The sequence below is a fragment of the Fonticula alba genome, assembly GCF_000388065.1.
Source record: "Fonticula alba strain ATCC 38817 unplaced genomic scaffold supercont2.12, whole genome shotgun sequence".
Taxonomy (NCBI): domain Eukaryota; order Rotosphaerida; family Fonticulaceae; genus Fonticula; species Fonticula alba.
This window is the reverse complement of record NW_009242982.1, coordinates 632,662-645,611: the sequence shown is the minus strand read 5'-3', so window position 1 is coordinate 645,611 and position 12,950 is coordinate 632,662. Positions and strand designations below refer to the sequence as shown.

Genomic DNA, 12,950 nt, shown 5'->3' with positions numbered 1-12,950 from the left:
GGGGGGGGGGGCGGGCAACGCGCCGCACCCGCACCATGGAAACCCGGGAAGGGGGCCAGGGCTGGCGACGCCGCTCGATCGCCGGGCCGGCCCGACGCCCGCCCAACACCCTGCCCGTGTTTTCCCGGCCTCGCGCCCCCCCTCCCCCGCCCCCGGTCGCGCTTGTCGGCCGGCGCTCGCCGGCGCCGGGGGGGGGCGCCCGCCGGCGCAAGGCAGGGTGCCGGGGGCCCAGCCCGAGCAGGGGATTGCATAATCAATTTTGGCCGGAAATCCCGGGTTGCAGGCACACCAGACATGGTCGGGCTTTCGCACGTTCTTCCACCGCCGGCCGCGTCGGGGCCCCTGGCGCCGGAAGCACCCTCCCGGCCCGCGGCTCGGGAGGGGCGCCGCGCGGGGGGGCCGCACGTGCGCGCGCCCAACAGAGACACCCACACCAGGCCCGGGCCGCCAGCCACGACGGCCGGCAACGCGGGCAGACCACGTAGCCGGGCATGCCGCCGGAGGCCGCGCTGGCGGTCCAACCTTGCCGGGGCCCCGGCGCGAGCAGCTGATTTTGCTTTTTCGTCCATCCCGCGCCCCGATGCCCACCTGGAATAGGGCGGACGCGCCGCACATGCCATCTGCGGGGCTCCGGGCGGCCGCAGGCAGACGAGTCTCATGCGTGCGGAGCACAGACCGAGACATATAGGAATAAAAATAGTCCCGCTCGCAGCCCGGCCAGGCCCCGGCCGGCCGGGGGGGGGGGGGGGGGGGGCGGCACACACACGCACACACACACACACACACACGCGTTGGCACCGGCCAGCAGGGTGCCCACAGCGCTCCGCAACCAGGCCCGGCCGCGCGGGCCCCCATGCTCCTGGCGCGGGCGGCAGCCCGGCGCAGGCACGCACAGCCTGGCCGGCAGGGGCCCCGCGCAAAATGCAACCACAGGGCCCAGGGGGGGGCGGGGGAGGGGACACCCTTGCGCCTGGCGGGCTGCGCGCGCCGTGGACGCGGCCTAGGGCCTTGGCCGGCGCGCCGGCGCGTGCCCGCCCCGGACGCCCGCGCAAAATGCCCCCCCCCCCCCCGGCCCGGCCATCATCCTTGTAAGAGAATGCCTGTCCTCCTCGTCCCCCCCGAAGCGTGCGCATTCGCTTCCTTTTCCGGCTCCTTGGCGCCGGCCCCCCCCCCCCGCCGCGGCCCGGGACTCGTCCGGCCGGACGAGTCTCGAATGTTCCCCTCTCGACGGGGGGCGCGGGGCGGGGGGGGCTCGCGGGCGCGCGCAGGCCGGCGTCTCGCGCTCCTGCCCGCCCTCCCCTCTCCCGGCCGCGGGCGCTGTTCCGCACAGAAGCCGGCCCCTGGCGCACGACGCACCAGACGAAATCGGCGCGCGCGCCTTCTGGCTTGTCGCCGGGGCCCGGGGGGGGGGGGGCAGGCGCGTCCCCGGACCGCGCCCCGTTGAGCAGAGTCGACGTGTGCGCGGCGCCCCGCGCCGGTCCAGGAACCGGCGAGTGGCAGGGTTGTGTACTGCTGTTGCCCCCTCTCCCCCCCCTCCGACGGTGGCGCCTGTCCCCTCCTCGGGGACCCTGCCAAGGGCGCGGCACGTGCCCCTCTCGCCCGAGATCACGCCCGTGTGCGTGACACCACGAGCGGAATGTCCGGCTCTCGATCTGCGTCCCCTCGCGCGCTGGCCGGGAGAAGGCGGGCCCGCCGTCACAAGGGGCAGCGGCTCCCCCCTTCGGGACGGTGAGGAGGGGGGGGGACAAAAGCACGCGCCCACCTGCCTCTCCTCCTGTGCCTCCTCCCCTTTTCCGCCTCTTCCCCGCACCTGCGCTCGTCTCTGCCCCGCGGAGTGCCGCCGCCCGACATCCCCCCCCCCCCCCCCCCCCTACTACTACTACCACCACCACCACCACCACCACCACCATCTGACGGCACGATGAGCCTCACCGCGGCCACGCCGCCCCACCCGGCCATCGTCTTCCAGACGGCCGTCGATCCGGCGGACACGCTGCGGCTGCAGGCGACGCTCACCTGCCTGCGCGACCGGTGCCTGCTGAACATCGGCCCCCGGGGGTCGACCGGCGGAGCCCCGCCGCAGGTGGTCCTGCTGGTGTCGCGCACCGGCGACGCCGGGGCCGGCGCCTCTCGGCACCGTGGCCCGCTCGATGCCGTCCGGCCGGCCGGCGCGGACGCCCAGCAGGACGACCCCATGGCGGCCTCCGGCACGTACGATGTGCTGCTGCTTCTCGGGCGCCGGGGGCACCCGGGGTTCCTGGGGCCCGGGGCGGGCCGCGACCAGGCCGCCACCCTGACCATGACGTACGATGAGCTGACTCAGCTGGTGGCCCGGCAGGCCGCGCAGTATGTGGCCGACAGCCTGGCGGCCCGGCACTCGGCCGTCTCGCCGCCGGCCCTGTCCCGCCTGCTGGTCAGCCTCAACCTGGGGGACATCCTGAGCCAGTATGACCCGCAGCCGGGCGACTCCGAGGAGAGGGTCACCTCGCTGGAGATGGCGGCCGTGTCGTCTGTCATCGACTCGGTGCGCCGGTCGCTCGAGTCCCTGGCCGTGGTCTAGGGCGGCCGGGCGTGCGCACTCCTGTATATGTAAGGCGCCGGAATACAGCAACTCTCTGACAAGGGAAGGGCCATGGATGTGTGTGTGTGTGTGTGTGTCTCTGTGTATGCGTGTGTATGCGTGTGTATGCGTGTGTATGCGTGTGTATGCGTGTGTGTGGTACATGGTGGCAGTAGGAGCAACTGGGAGGACACGAGAGCAACGGCGGAGGATAGGGTCCTGCTCGTGGAAGCTGGCGGCTGGTGTGGGGCGCCGGCCGAAAGGAGTCCCGTTCGTTTGGCTGTGTGTGCGTATGTGTATACATATATATGTACGTGTGTGTGTGTAAGAGAGAGAGAGAGAGAGAGAGAGAGAAAGAGGGCGGAATCCCAGCACAGCCACCCACCCACACACGCGCAAAGGAAAGAAGCACGACAGAGCACAAAACAAAAAGGCAGAAGAAAGAGGGAGGATGAATGTGTATTGAATATGCACACACCCCGGCTGAGGGGGAGGAGACGGGGGGGGGGGATGCCGCGCACCAGTGCGCGCCATTCCCCCACACAGCAGGCATGCGCATATATATCCTGGCGAAACTGATTCACCGTGATATGGCGCGCGCGCGCGCGCGGGGGGAAGGAAGACGCAGGTGGTGTGGACGGATCCCCCCCCCCCGGACCCTCTTCCAGAAGGAGGAGGAGGAGTGGGGCCAGAACAAAGACAAGGGGGCGCGCCGCTTAGTTGCCGGCGAACAGCTCGCGCATGGAGCGGATCTTGGCCTCGAGAGAGGAGTTCTTCTCGAGAAGCTGGTTGTTCTTCTCCTCGGCGGCCAGGCGGCGAGAGGAGTCGCTCTTGTTCTTCTCCTCCAGGGCGGCGACCTTGGCGCGCTCGGCACGCAGGGCGTCCATGAGGGAGTTGTCGGCGGCGTCGTTGGCCTTGGCCAGCTTGTCGGCCAGCGAGGCGTTCTCGGCCTGCAGGGCGACAATCTGCACGTCGAGGTCCTTGCGCTTGCTGACCTCCTCGTGGAGCTGGTCGTCGGCCTGGTCGATCTTGGCCTCGGCGGACTTGAGGGCCTGCTCGGCGGTGGCCTTGGCCTTGTTGGCCTCGGCCAGCTCGTTGCGCAGGTCCTCGATCTCGGCCTGGGCATTCTCCACCTGCTGGGCGGACACGGCGCGAGAGGTGAGAGCCTCCTCGATCTGGTCGTTGAGCTTCTTGCCGCGGGCCTCGGCCTCGGCCTTGGCAGCCTCGGCGGCCTCCAGACGCGAGGTAACCTGGCGGGTCTCGGTCTGGGCATCGCGCAGCTCCGACTCGAGCTGGCGCTTGGCCTTGTCGGCCTCGCGGAGCTGAGCCTGCAGGGCGTCCAGCTCGGCCTGGAGGGAGTCCTTCTCGGCGGAGGCGCTCTTGGCGTCCTTCTTGGCACGCTCAAGCTGAGCCGACAGGGCCTCGGCCTTGGCGGCGGCCTCGGCCAGGGCCTTAGCCTGCTTGGCACGCTCGGCCTCGGCCTCCTCGGCCTGGCGACGAGAGTCCAAATCGTGCTGGGACTTGAGCAGCTCCAGCTCGCGCTGGGACTGGGCCTTGGCCTCCTCGACGGCGGCGCGGGCCTTGGAATCGTCGTCCAGCTGGGCCTTGAGGGACTTGATGTCGGCCTGGGCCTTGCGGTTGGACTCGGCCAGGGTGTCGATCTCCTGCTCGTACTCGTCGGCCTGGGCCTCCATGTCCGAGACAATGGTGGCCAGCTTCTGGCGGCGCTCCTCGCTGTTCTTGTAGGAAGCAACAGCCTCGGCGTGGGCATTGCGAGCGGTGTCCAGATCGGTCTCCAGCTCGCGGTTGTCCTTCTCCAGCTCCGAGGCACGGGCAGCGGCCTCGCGGGCGGCGGCGGCCTCGCGCTCCAGCTGGGCCTCCAGCTCGGCAATGCGATCCTTCAGGGCCTTCTCCTGCTGGTCCTGGCGGTGGACACCAAGCAGCGGCTTGATGCTGCGGTACAGCTTCCACCAGCTCCACTGGTAGAGATCGATGAAGACACGGGCATTCTTCTGGATCAGCTGGATGGCCTCCTCCTTGCCGTGCTGACGACGGAAGGCACGACGAGCCAGGGCACCACGAGCGGCGGCCTGGAAGCCGGAAATCAGCTCGCTCAGGCGGGCATCACGGCGCTCCTCCAGCTCGGCCACAGTGCCGGCCTTGAAGAAGACCTTGGACTGACCGATGCGGTAGAACTCCTTCTCGATCTTGAGGGCGTCCAGGAGCTTCTGCGCAATGACACGGCCATCCATGAAGCCCTTGGGGATGATGCCCGGGGCCAGGAGCTCGTAGCGCTGCTTGAACTCGGCGAAGGGAATGCGGTTGGGGAAACCGAGGCGCACAATGCGGATACCCTCCAGGACACCATTGCACCGGAGCTGATCCAGCACCAGCGGAGCATCAATCATGCCGGGCTTCTTGGACTCGTTGGGGATGATGCAACGAACGAAGTGCGGCTGAGTGGCACGCAGGGTGCTGATCAGGGCATTGAGCGACTGCTTGTGGCGCTGGGACACGGTGATGAAGCTGCTGGCCTTGCCCTTGCGGTCGGTGACCAGGGTGCCATCATCATTGACCTGGAAGTCCTCGAAGATGGTGGCCAGCAGGGGGTTGGTGGACTTGGCGAACAGGGAGGCCACATTGTCGTTGATCGGGTCCTTGTTCTTCTCGATCCACTCGGCGGTGTTGTAGGACACCGAGCCGGCATAGTGGTCCAGGATGAACATGTCCGGGTTGAGACGCGGCTTGTGGTACTTGTCGTGCTTGTTCTCATGCTGCATGTGGCACTTCTCGATGAAGGTCTTGTCGGTGGACCGGGGCAGCAGGCACTCCTCGTCCAGGATGGACAGGATACCGAGCGGCTTCTCGATGAGATCGATGGTCGGCTGGAGATCCAGGCCGAAGTCGACGAACTTCCACTCGATGCCCTCGCGCATGTACTCCTCCTGCTCGAGGACGAACATGTGGTGGTTGAAGAACTGCTGGAGCTTCTCGTTGGTCAGGTTGATGCAGAGCTGCTCGAAGCTGTTGTGGTCGAAGATCTCGAAACCGGCGATATCCAGGCAGCCGATGAAGGTCTGCGCACGGCCGTGGGTCTCCAGGGTGGAGTTGATCTTGGAGATGATCCACTTGAAGAGGCGCTCGTAGACGGCCTTGACCAGGGCATTGGAGTTGTGCCCGGCGCGGTCGGTGGTCACCATCTGGGTGACCCACTCGCGGCCGGCCTTGACACGGGGCTTCAGCAGGCAGCGCTGGAAGTCGGCGGACTTGATGCCGAGCAGGTGCGACACGCGGTCGGCCGTGGCGGCATCCTTGAAGGAGGCGGTCTCATCACGACGAGACCCGACGAACTCCAGGTTGCCGAACTGCAGCAGACCGGACAGAATCTGCCAGATGGAGGTCTGCTCCTCCTCGGAGAAGCCGATGATGCGCATGGCGTCCAGGGTGTCGCGGAACTCCTTGGCATCGTCGACATTGTCGATGTTGGCCTCGCCCTCCAGGTAGCGGTAGGCGCGGACGCCCTCCAGCAGGAGGTCCTTCTTCTGCTCGGCGGTGGCACCGGCGATGAGCTGGTAGAAGATGTGGAAAGAGCGCTCGGCCTTGGCGTGGGTGATGACACGGTTCTTCTCCAGCAGGTAGTTGTCGATGTTGCAACCGACAATCTTGCCATCGGAGCCGAACTCGATGCGGATGAACTTGCCGAAGCGCGAGGAGTTGTTGTTGCGGATGGTCTTGGCGTTACCGAAGGCCTCGAGCAGCGGGTTGGTCAGGATGATCTGCTTCTCCAGCTGGCTCTGGTTGGTGCCCGAGGTGCCGGCCACGGAGGCCAGGTACTGGATGACCTTCTTGGTGTTCTCGGTCTTACCGGCACCGGACTCGCCGGTAATCAGGAGGGACTGGTTCTCCTTGTTGCCGAGCATGTCGCGGTAGGCCTCGTCACAGACGGCGAAGATGTGGGGGGGCATCTCCTTGCGCTTCTTGCCCTTGTACAGCTGGATGATCTCATCCGAGTAGATGGGCAGGTTGCGCCAGGGGTTGATCACCACCAGGAAAAGACCGGAGTAGGTGTAGATCAGGTCCGACATGTAGCGGTCGCGGAGGTTGTGCAGCACCGAAGACTCGTTCAGGTGGAGCAGGGTGGCCATGTCCTCGGACTTGTCGTACTTCGGCGGGTTCATGGGCTCCAGGTCGTCCTGGGAGACCTCGTACTCCTGTGATGGTGGGGGGGGGTGGGCGCGGGGCAGATGCGTGTGAGTGGGTGTCCTTTCTGCGTGGGAGGGGCGGGGGGGGGGGGGGGGGGGGGGGGGAAGGCCTCGGGGACATACCTTGCCGTCGTTGGCCTGGACGGTGATCTTGCCGCCGCCGTGGTCCTTGATGATGTGGACCGCGAGGGCGCCCTCGTTCTTGTCGATGAGCCAGGTCCACTTCTTCTTAGCGAACTCCTGCTGGCGGACCTCGAGGTCGGTGCTGACCGTCTGGTCGCGGAGAGAATTGTTGGAAGCCATGGTGGGGGGGGGGGGGAACGTCGACGCGAGTCGATGAAAAGTTTGACAGACTGCGGTGTGGGGGAGAGGGCAGGGGGGGGGGTGTCAGGGGGCCATGTAAGAATGCAGAAAGGCAAGCGTGTGCGTGCGTGTGTGTGTGTGCGTGCGTGCGGGAGGGGGGGGGAGGCGAGGCGGGAGGAGAAAGGAGGGGAGGGGAGGGCACATACCAAAACCGGAACTAACAGGTTACGGATACGCCCGACAAAGGTGCAGAGCCTTGGGGCAAGTGGCGAACCACTCGGCTCCCCTTAATAGCCAGGCGCGTTCCCCGGCCGCGCACACGTCTCCCCCCCGCCCCCTCCCCCCCCCCCCCAGGCCCCCCCGCCCCCCCGTCCCCTCCCCCCGCCGCGGGCGACGGCACAGGGCTGGGGTGGACGTGGGCTCGCGCGCGTGCCGGCGCGCAGACGTGGCCCCAGCCATTTGGCGCGCCCCCCCTCTCCTCGCCCGTCGTGACCCAGGCCCGTCCCCGCCCGGGCCCCGGGCCGCGGCCCGACGCGAACGACGTCCTCCCCCCTCCCTTCGCCCCTGGGGGCAAGGGCGGGGGAACCCCGGGCCCTGGCGGTGGGCCTGGCGCGCGGGCCCGAAAAAGGGCGTGTCCCCCCGCCCGCTCGCCCGCTCACTCACCGGGGCCCCGGGCGTCTGTCGTGGCCGCCCGTCCCTCTGCCGCCCCCCCCCCCCCGCTCGCGCCTCGAACAGCCCAGCTCGACGGCTCGTCCGACCGGGCTTTCGCGGCCGGCCCGCCAGCCCGCGCTGGCCCTGGCGACACTCTCATGCGTCCCCCCCCGCCCCCGCCCGTGTGTACGCGTCTCGAAGCACACACAGCCGGACACGATGTGTGCATATTATATGGGGGCCCACACCGTGTGTGTGTGTGTGTGTGTGTGCGTGCGTGTGTGTGTGTGGACAAGGCGCGCGGGCCCGCCTCTGCCCGGCCGCGCCGAAGCGGCGCCAAGAGGGCGCGCGAGGGGACAAACAACGCCCCCCAGCCCACGCAGACACACCCGCGGGTGGGGCAGACGCGCGGACGCCCGGGCGCGCGCTGTCATCCCCTTTTCCCCGGCAGGGAAGGAACACCGGCCCGGGTGTCACCGAGAGGGAGCCTCGGTGTGGTGGTCCCGGGCGAGGGGCCGCGAGCCCGCCGGCCCACACACACACACACACACACAGACAACTCTGTCCGTCTGTCAGGGCGGCGTCCGTCTGTTTGCCCGTCCGGCGCCTGCTCCCCGCGACACGGCCCCCCTCGCCCGCCGGCGGGCGCCTCGCCTGGGGCGGGCTTTTTAAAATACACAGCGCGCGTCCCCTCCCCCCCGCCCTCCCAGGCGCCAGGCAGACGGCCGGCAAATTGGCAAACACATTCCTCGCGAACGGACTGGCCGCCGGGGTGTCCCTTGTCCGGTGTGCCGCCCCGGCCGCGGCTGGCCGGCCGAAGGAAAAAAGAGGGTTCAGGCTGCCGCGGCCGGCCGCGCGACGCCCCCGGGGCCCCGGCCCCCCCCCCCCCCCCCCCGGTGTGGACTCTCCGGCCGGTCAGTGGGGCCGGGCGGCGCGGCACGGCGCGGCGGGCACATCCCCAATCCAGCCCGACAGCGAGGGGGAGACAGGGCCGGCCGGGCCCGGCCTTCCGCGCGGCGTAGGGCGTTGACCATCGCCAGGGTCAGGCCCCGGGGCCAGTGCCTGCGCCGCCGGCCGTCGCGCCCCGCACCGACAACAAGGCACCAGGTAGACGGGTCACCCGGGGGCGGCCGGACCGCCGGTTGAGCGGCGGACGGAGGGCGCTCGCCGGCGCCGGGCCCCGACGGCCTCGCCCGGCCGAGGAACCGCAGCGACTCCGGCCGCCGAGCGAGGAGGGGGGGGGGACACCGTCCGCACCCGGGGAGGAGCGGACGACGGACCGCTCGACGACCCGGCCCGGCAGGACGGCATTCCTGCGCGGGTGCCAGTCCGCCCCCCTCCTCCCCCCCGCCGGCCGCGCGCGCGCCCCTCGGACGTAGAATCGGCACAACAACGGCCGCACGGCAGTAGCCGCACAGGGCAGAGGGGGACGCAGGCCAGGCACGCCTTACGGTCCGGTCCCCCATTCCAGCCGAGGCCATTGTGCCCGGGGGGGGGGGGGGGGCGGCGCGGGGGGGCGGCGCGGGGGGAGACGCTCTGTCGACGGCCGCTTGGCGAGGAAGGAGCCCGGGGGGGGGGGCTGAGGGCAGGAGGGCGCGCCGACACACATGCCCGTGAGGAATGCACCAGCCGAATAGTCGGGCCAGCGCATTCCCCAGAAAATACCTCCCCTTGAGCCCGAGAAAAAAGGGCACCCCCTCCGTCTGTGTGCACAAACACGCGCACACACGCCCAGAGTGACGCGCACGGCGCGTCGGCGTCGGTGCCGGGGCCTGTGCCAGCGGGGGGGGGGGGGGGGTGATGCGCGCACTTCTTTCTTTGTACACCGGGGAAGCCGCGCCCGCCCGCGCTCGAGGGTCTAATCCGGCCATTTTATACGCCGCGCAATATATACACACTACTTACATGGCTTCCCCCCCCCCCCTCCGCCAGGTCCCTAAATGCCCCGGGGGTATGCCGGCTGGGCCCCTTCTCCCCGGCTAGGGGCTCTCCCTGTCCCCCCCGTTGGCCGCGGGGAGGCGGGCGGGGCGCCATCAGCCAGCGCCCCAACCCCTCCCGGTCCCCCGGCCTGTCGGTGCCGGACACCCGCGGCCAGGCCCGCGCGGCCCCTCCCCCCTCGTACCTGCTCCGTCCCGAGTCCCGGGGGGCGACAACGGCGCCGGACCGGGGGGGGGGGGGCATTCCGCGCGCATACGCGGAAAAAGGGGCTCTCCCTCCCGCAAGCAGCCTGCATTTAGGGTTGGTGCAGGCCCCGCCCCGCCCCCGGCGCCCTTCTCCTTCCCTTGCAGCAGGTGCGTCCCTGTGTCATGGCAAATGCCGAACGCGGCATTCTGGGCCAGGCGTGTGCGCTCACGCCCGCGCCTGGCCCAAGGGAGAGGGTGCACAGCAGCCCCGGCCGAAGTCTAGTCTTTTCCCCCCCCCCCCCCCCCCGCCTCGCTCCCGCCCCAGGGCGGCTGCGTGGCTGGGCGTCTGTCTCTGTCGCGCGGCGCCAGCGCAACGGCGGGGCGGAGTCGCCACCCCAGCCAGGCCCGAGACCGGGCCCCGGGGCTGTTTGGGCCGCGGCGGGCCGAGTGGCGCCGTGTCGGGCGGGCATCCCTTGTGCAATGGTCCTCACATGCGCGCGGCACCCTCGGCGGACAGGCCCCCCTGCCCCCGGGGCCCTTCTCGAAGGATCACACCGCCGCCCTGTCCGCGCCCCGGGCAAATGCACCACCTGGCGCGGTGTTGCCGTGCGGCTGCCGCCCCTGTGGCGGGTGCAGGGGCGCGCGTGCCCTGACGACTGTGCCTCCCCGTGGCTCTCTCCCGGAGCGGGGGGCGGGGGCGGGCAGGAAGGCCGCTGTCGGGCCATTCCCCCCCCCCCCTCCCCGCCCGCACGCGCGCCCGTCCTGGGCCACCGTAGTGGCGGTACCCGGTCCCCGGGTCCTGCCCCGGGCTCGGTCGCCGGCCGTACGGCGGGGCCGGTTCGGGAATTCGGCCACCGAGAGTCTCCCCCCCCCCCCCCCGCGGGCGGTCCGACGCCGGCCTGCAGACTGCCGCACGCGCCAGCAGCACCAGAATGCCCCAATTCCGCAGGGCCGCCCCGGCCCGCCGGACTCCCGCGCGGCGAGGGCCAGTTACCATTATTAACCGAACCGATGGGCAGCGTGGCCCATCACTCGGTGGCGCATCACGTGGCTGGTACCACCAGGGCGCCAGCTCGCCGGGCCGCGCCCTCATTCTCCTCCCGTGGGGGCCGCGAGTGCGGATCTCCCCCCCCCCTCCCCCCGCCTCCCCAGTGCGCGATGCACGCACGTACACGGGCCGCGTCCGGCAGATCAACAATCAAAGGCGGCACGCGGGCTTCGGAACAACAAGGTCATTTATTTACAGAAAGGAAGGGACGAGAGGGGACAACGGGAAACTGTATGTGTGTGTGTGTGTGTGTGCACGTACACACGCACATGTAGACGACGACGACATCATGCGTGTGTGGTTATGGGGGGGGAGGATTTCGGGAAACGCGCGGGGGAAGAGGAGGTCGGCGCCTCTGGGGGGCCTCGGTCTCGTCCTCTGTGGCCCCCCGCGCGCGCAGGGAGAGATCTGATGAGGAGCATGCCTTTCGCGCCACGGGCCTGACGCGGCTCACGCGCGCGCACACACTCTCGCGGCCTTCTCCCTCTCTCCCCCCTTCTCTTGCGTGCGCGCGCCCCGTCCCTCCCCGGAGGGAGGGGGGGGGGGACACCCCAAGAGAAAGAGAGGAGAGGAGAAGGGGGGAGGGGGAGGAAGCAACACAAACACACAAGCGCACACACGCACGCAAAGCACACCTGTGCGCCGCGCGCCCCCCCCGAGGGTCCGCCATGCATGCACACACGTGTGTGCATGCATGTGCGTGGAGGCGCGCGGAGGGTGGCACGCTCTCATGGCTCCCTCTCGCACATCGCGCGCCGCTCTCAGTGGGCGGTGGCCGGCTGGCGGCGGGCACCCGAGGAGATGGCGCTGCCACGAGCACCACCGGCGGTGTGCCCGCCCTCCTTGCCGGCACCACCGCGAGCCCCGCCACTGCCGAGGCCGCCGGACTTGGGGCCGGACTTGTTGCCGGGCTTGCCGCCGGCAGCGCCGCCGCGGGCACCCGCCGCGCCGGAGGTCGTGCTGTTCTGCGAGGACTCCAGCTCGTTGATGCGCTGCAGCAGGCCCTGGTTCTTGATCTCCTGGCCGCGGGTGATCTCGATCACCTGGGCGTTGGGGTTGCGCTGGCTCTGGCCCATGATGACGACGTTCTGTGTGTAGGGGGGTCAGCGGGGGGGGGGGGGGGGGGGGGAGCACATGTGTGGACGTGCGAGCGGCCGGGGAGGGGACGGAGTCAGGGGGAAGGTCATCGCGCAGGACAGTGTGTGTTAGAGAGAGAGAAGGAGGGGGCGCGCATGCACAAGTGGGCGAGGATGGCGCGGGGCCAGGGCTACCCCCCCGCCCCCGCCGCCGCCCTCTTGGCCGCCAGCACCACATCGCGCGACGCACGTTGGTGGAGTCGATCTTGGCATCGAGCGAGGCGTTGCGGATCATGTTGACGATCCAGCGCTCGGCGGCCTCCATGTCCAGATGCAGGTACTCGGCCAGCATCTTGTTGTCGATGCGCTTGTGGATCTGGGAGTAGGTCTCGAAGATGAAGAGGCGCGCGGCCTCGAAGAACTGGTCCCAGTAGGGGTTCAGGAAGTAGTCATTCTCGAAGACGGCCTTGCACTCGAGGATCTTGCCGCGAGCGCTGTCGAAGTCGAACTTGCGGTAGACGCAGCTGATCAGCTCCAGGATCGGGTCGGCATAGATGTGGGCCTCCTGGTTGAACATGGACATGAGGTTCAGCAGGGTCAGGCGGCGGCGGTGGAAGATGACCACCACCACGGCCAGGTACCGGAGCAGGTGCGGCGCGTGCAGCTGCAGCGCCTGGCGGAAGACCTCGGAGGTGGAGAACAGGTCGATCAGCGTGTCATCGATGACGGTCTCGATGGGGGTGTCGTCGGCGTCGTCGGCGTCCTCATCGGACGCCTCGTCCGCGGCGGCAGAGGCAGTCGGGCTGGTCTTCGGGGCGTTGAAGAAGACAAACAGCGACCAGTGGAGGAGCCACGCGCGCTGCTTGACCAGGGAGTACTCGTTGAGGAACTCCTGCGTGTCGTCGTGTGGGGGCGGCGGGTGAGTGGGGGTGGGGGCGCGGCATGGGCGTGTGTGTGTGGGTGGGTGTGTGTGCGCGCGCGCGGGGG

General features: G+C 69.7%; 4 protein-coding genes across 4 annotated transcripts in view; 1 reads left to right on the top strand and 3 right to left on the bottom strand.

Annotated features, from left to right (window-relative positions):
• Nucleotides 1–1,880: 1,880 nt before the first annotated feature.
• Nucleotides 1,881–2,637, top strand: H696_05666 (hypothetical protein). The gene has a single exon (XM_009499486.1). The coding sequence runs from the start codon at nucleotides 1,922–1,924 to the stop codon at nucleotides 2,558–2,560; it is 639 nt and encodes a 212-aa protein (XP_009497761.1). The 5' UTR covers nucleotides 1,881–1,921; the 3' UTR covers nucleotides 2,561–2,637.
• A 366-nt stretch (nucleotides 2,638–3,003) lies between these two features.
• On the bottom strand, nucleotides 3,004–7,303 carry H696_05665 (myosin heavy chain). Its single transcript, XM_009499485.1, has 3 exons — nucleotides 7,272–7,303; nucleotides 6,886–7,115; nucleotides 3,004–6,771 (listed from the first exon to the last, which is right to left on the bottom strand). Exons 2-3 carry the CDS (start codon nucleotides 7,063–7,065, stop codon nucleotides 3,277–3,279), a joined length of 3,675 nt encoding a protein of 1,224 aa, XP_009497760.1. The 5' UTR covers nucleotides 7,066–7,115; nucleotides 7,272–7,303; the 3' UTR covers nucleotides 3,004–3,276.
• A 3,753-nt stretch (nucleotides 7,304–11,056) lies between these two features.
• On the bottom strand, nucleotides 11,057–11,581 carry H696_05664 (hypothetical protein; the record flags this gene model as incomplete). Its single annotated transcript, XM_009499484.1, has 1 exon — nucleotides 11,057–11,581. A coding segment is annotated over one exon (407 nt), but the record flags the coding sequence as incomplete, so codon positions are not given.
• Nucleotides 11,582–11,648: 67 nt separating this feature from the next.
• H696_05663 (hypothetical protein) overlaps nucleotides 11,649–12,950 on the bottom strand; it is a gene marked incomplete at its 3' end in the record, with an annotated part of 2,706 nt that continues 1,404 nt past the window's right edge. The window contains exons 5-6 of the mRNA XM_009499483.1: nucleotides 12,214–12,855; nucleotides 11,649–11,975 (exon numbers count right to left, since the gene is read on the bottom strand). Of these exons, the coding sequence (XP_009497758.1) occupies nucleotides 11,649–11,975; nucleotides 12,214–12,855 (969 nt within the window). The remainder of the gene's footprint in view (nucleotides 11,976–12,213; nucleotides 12,856–12,950) is intronic.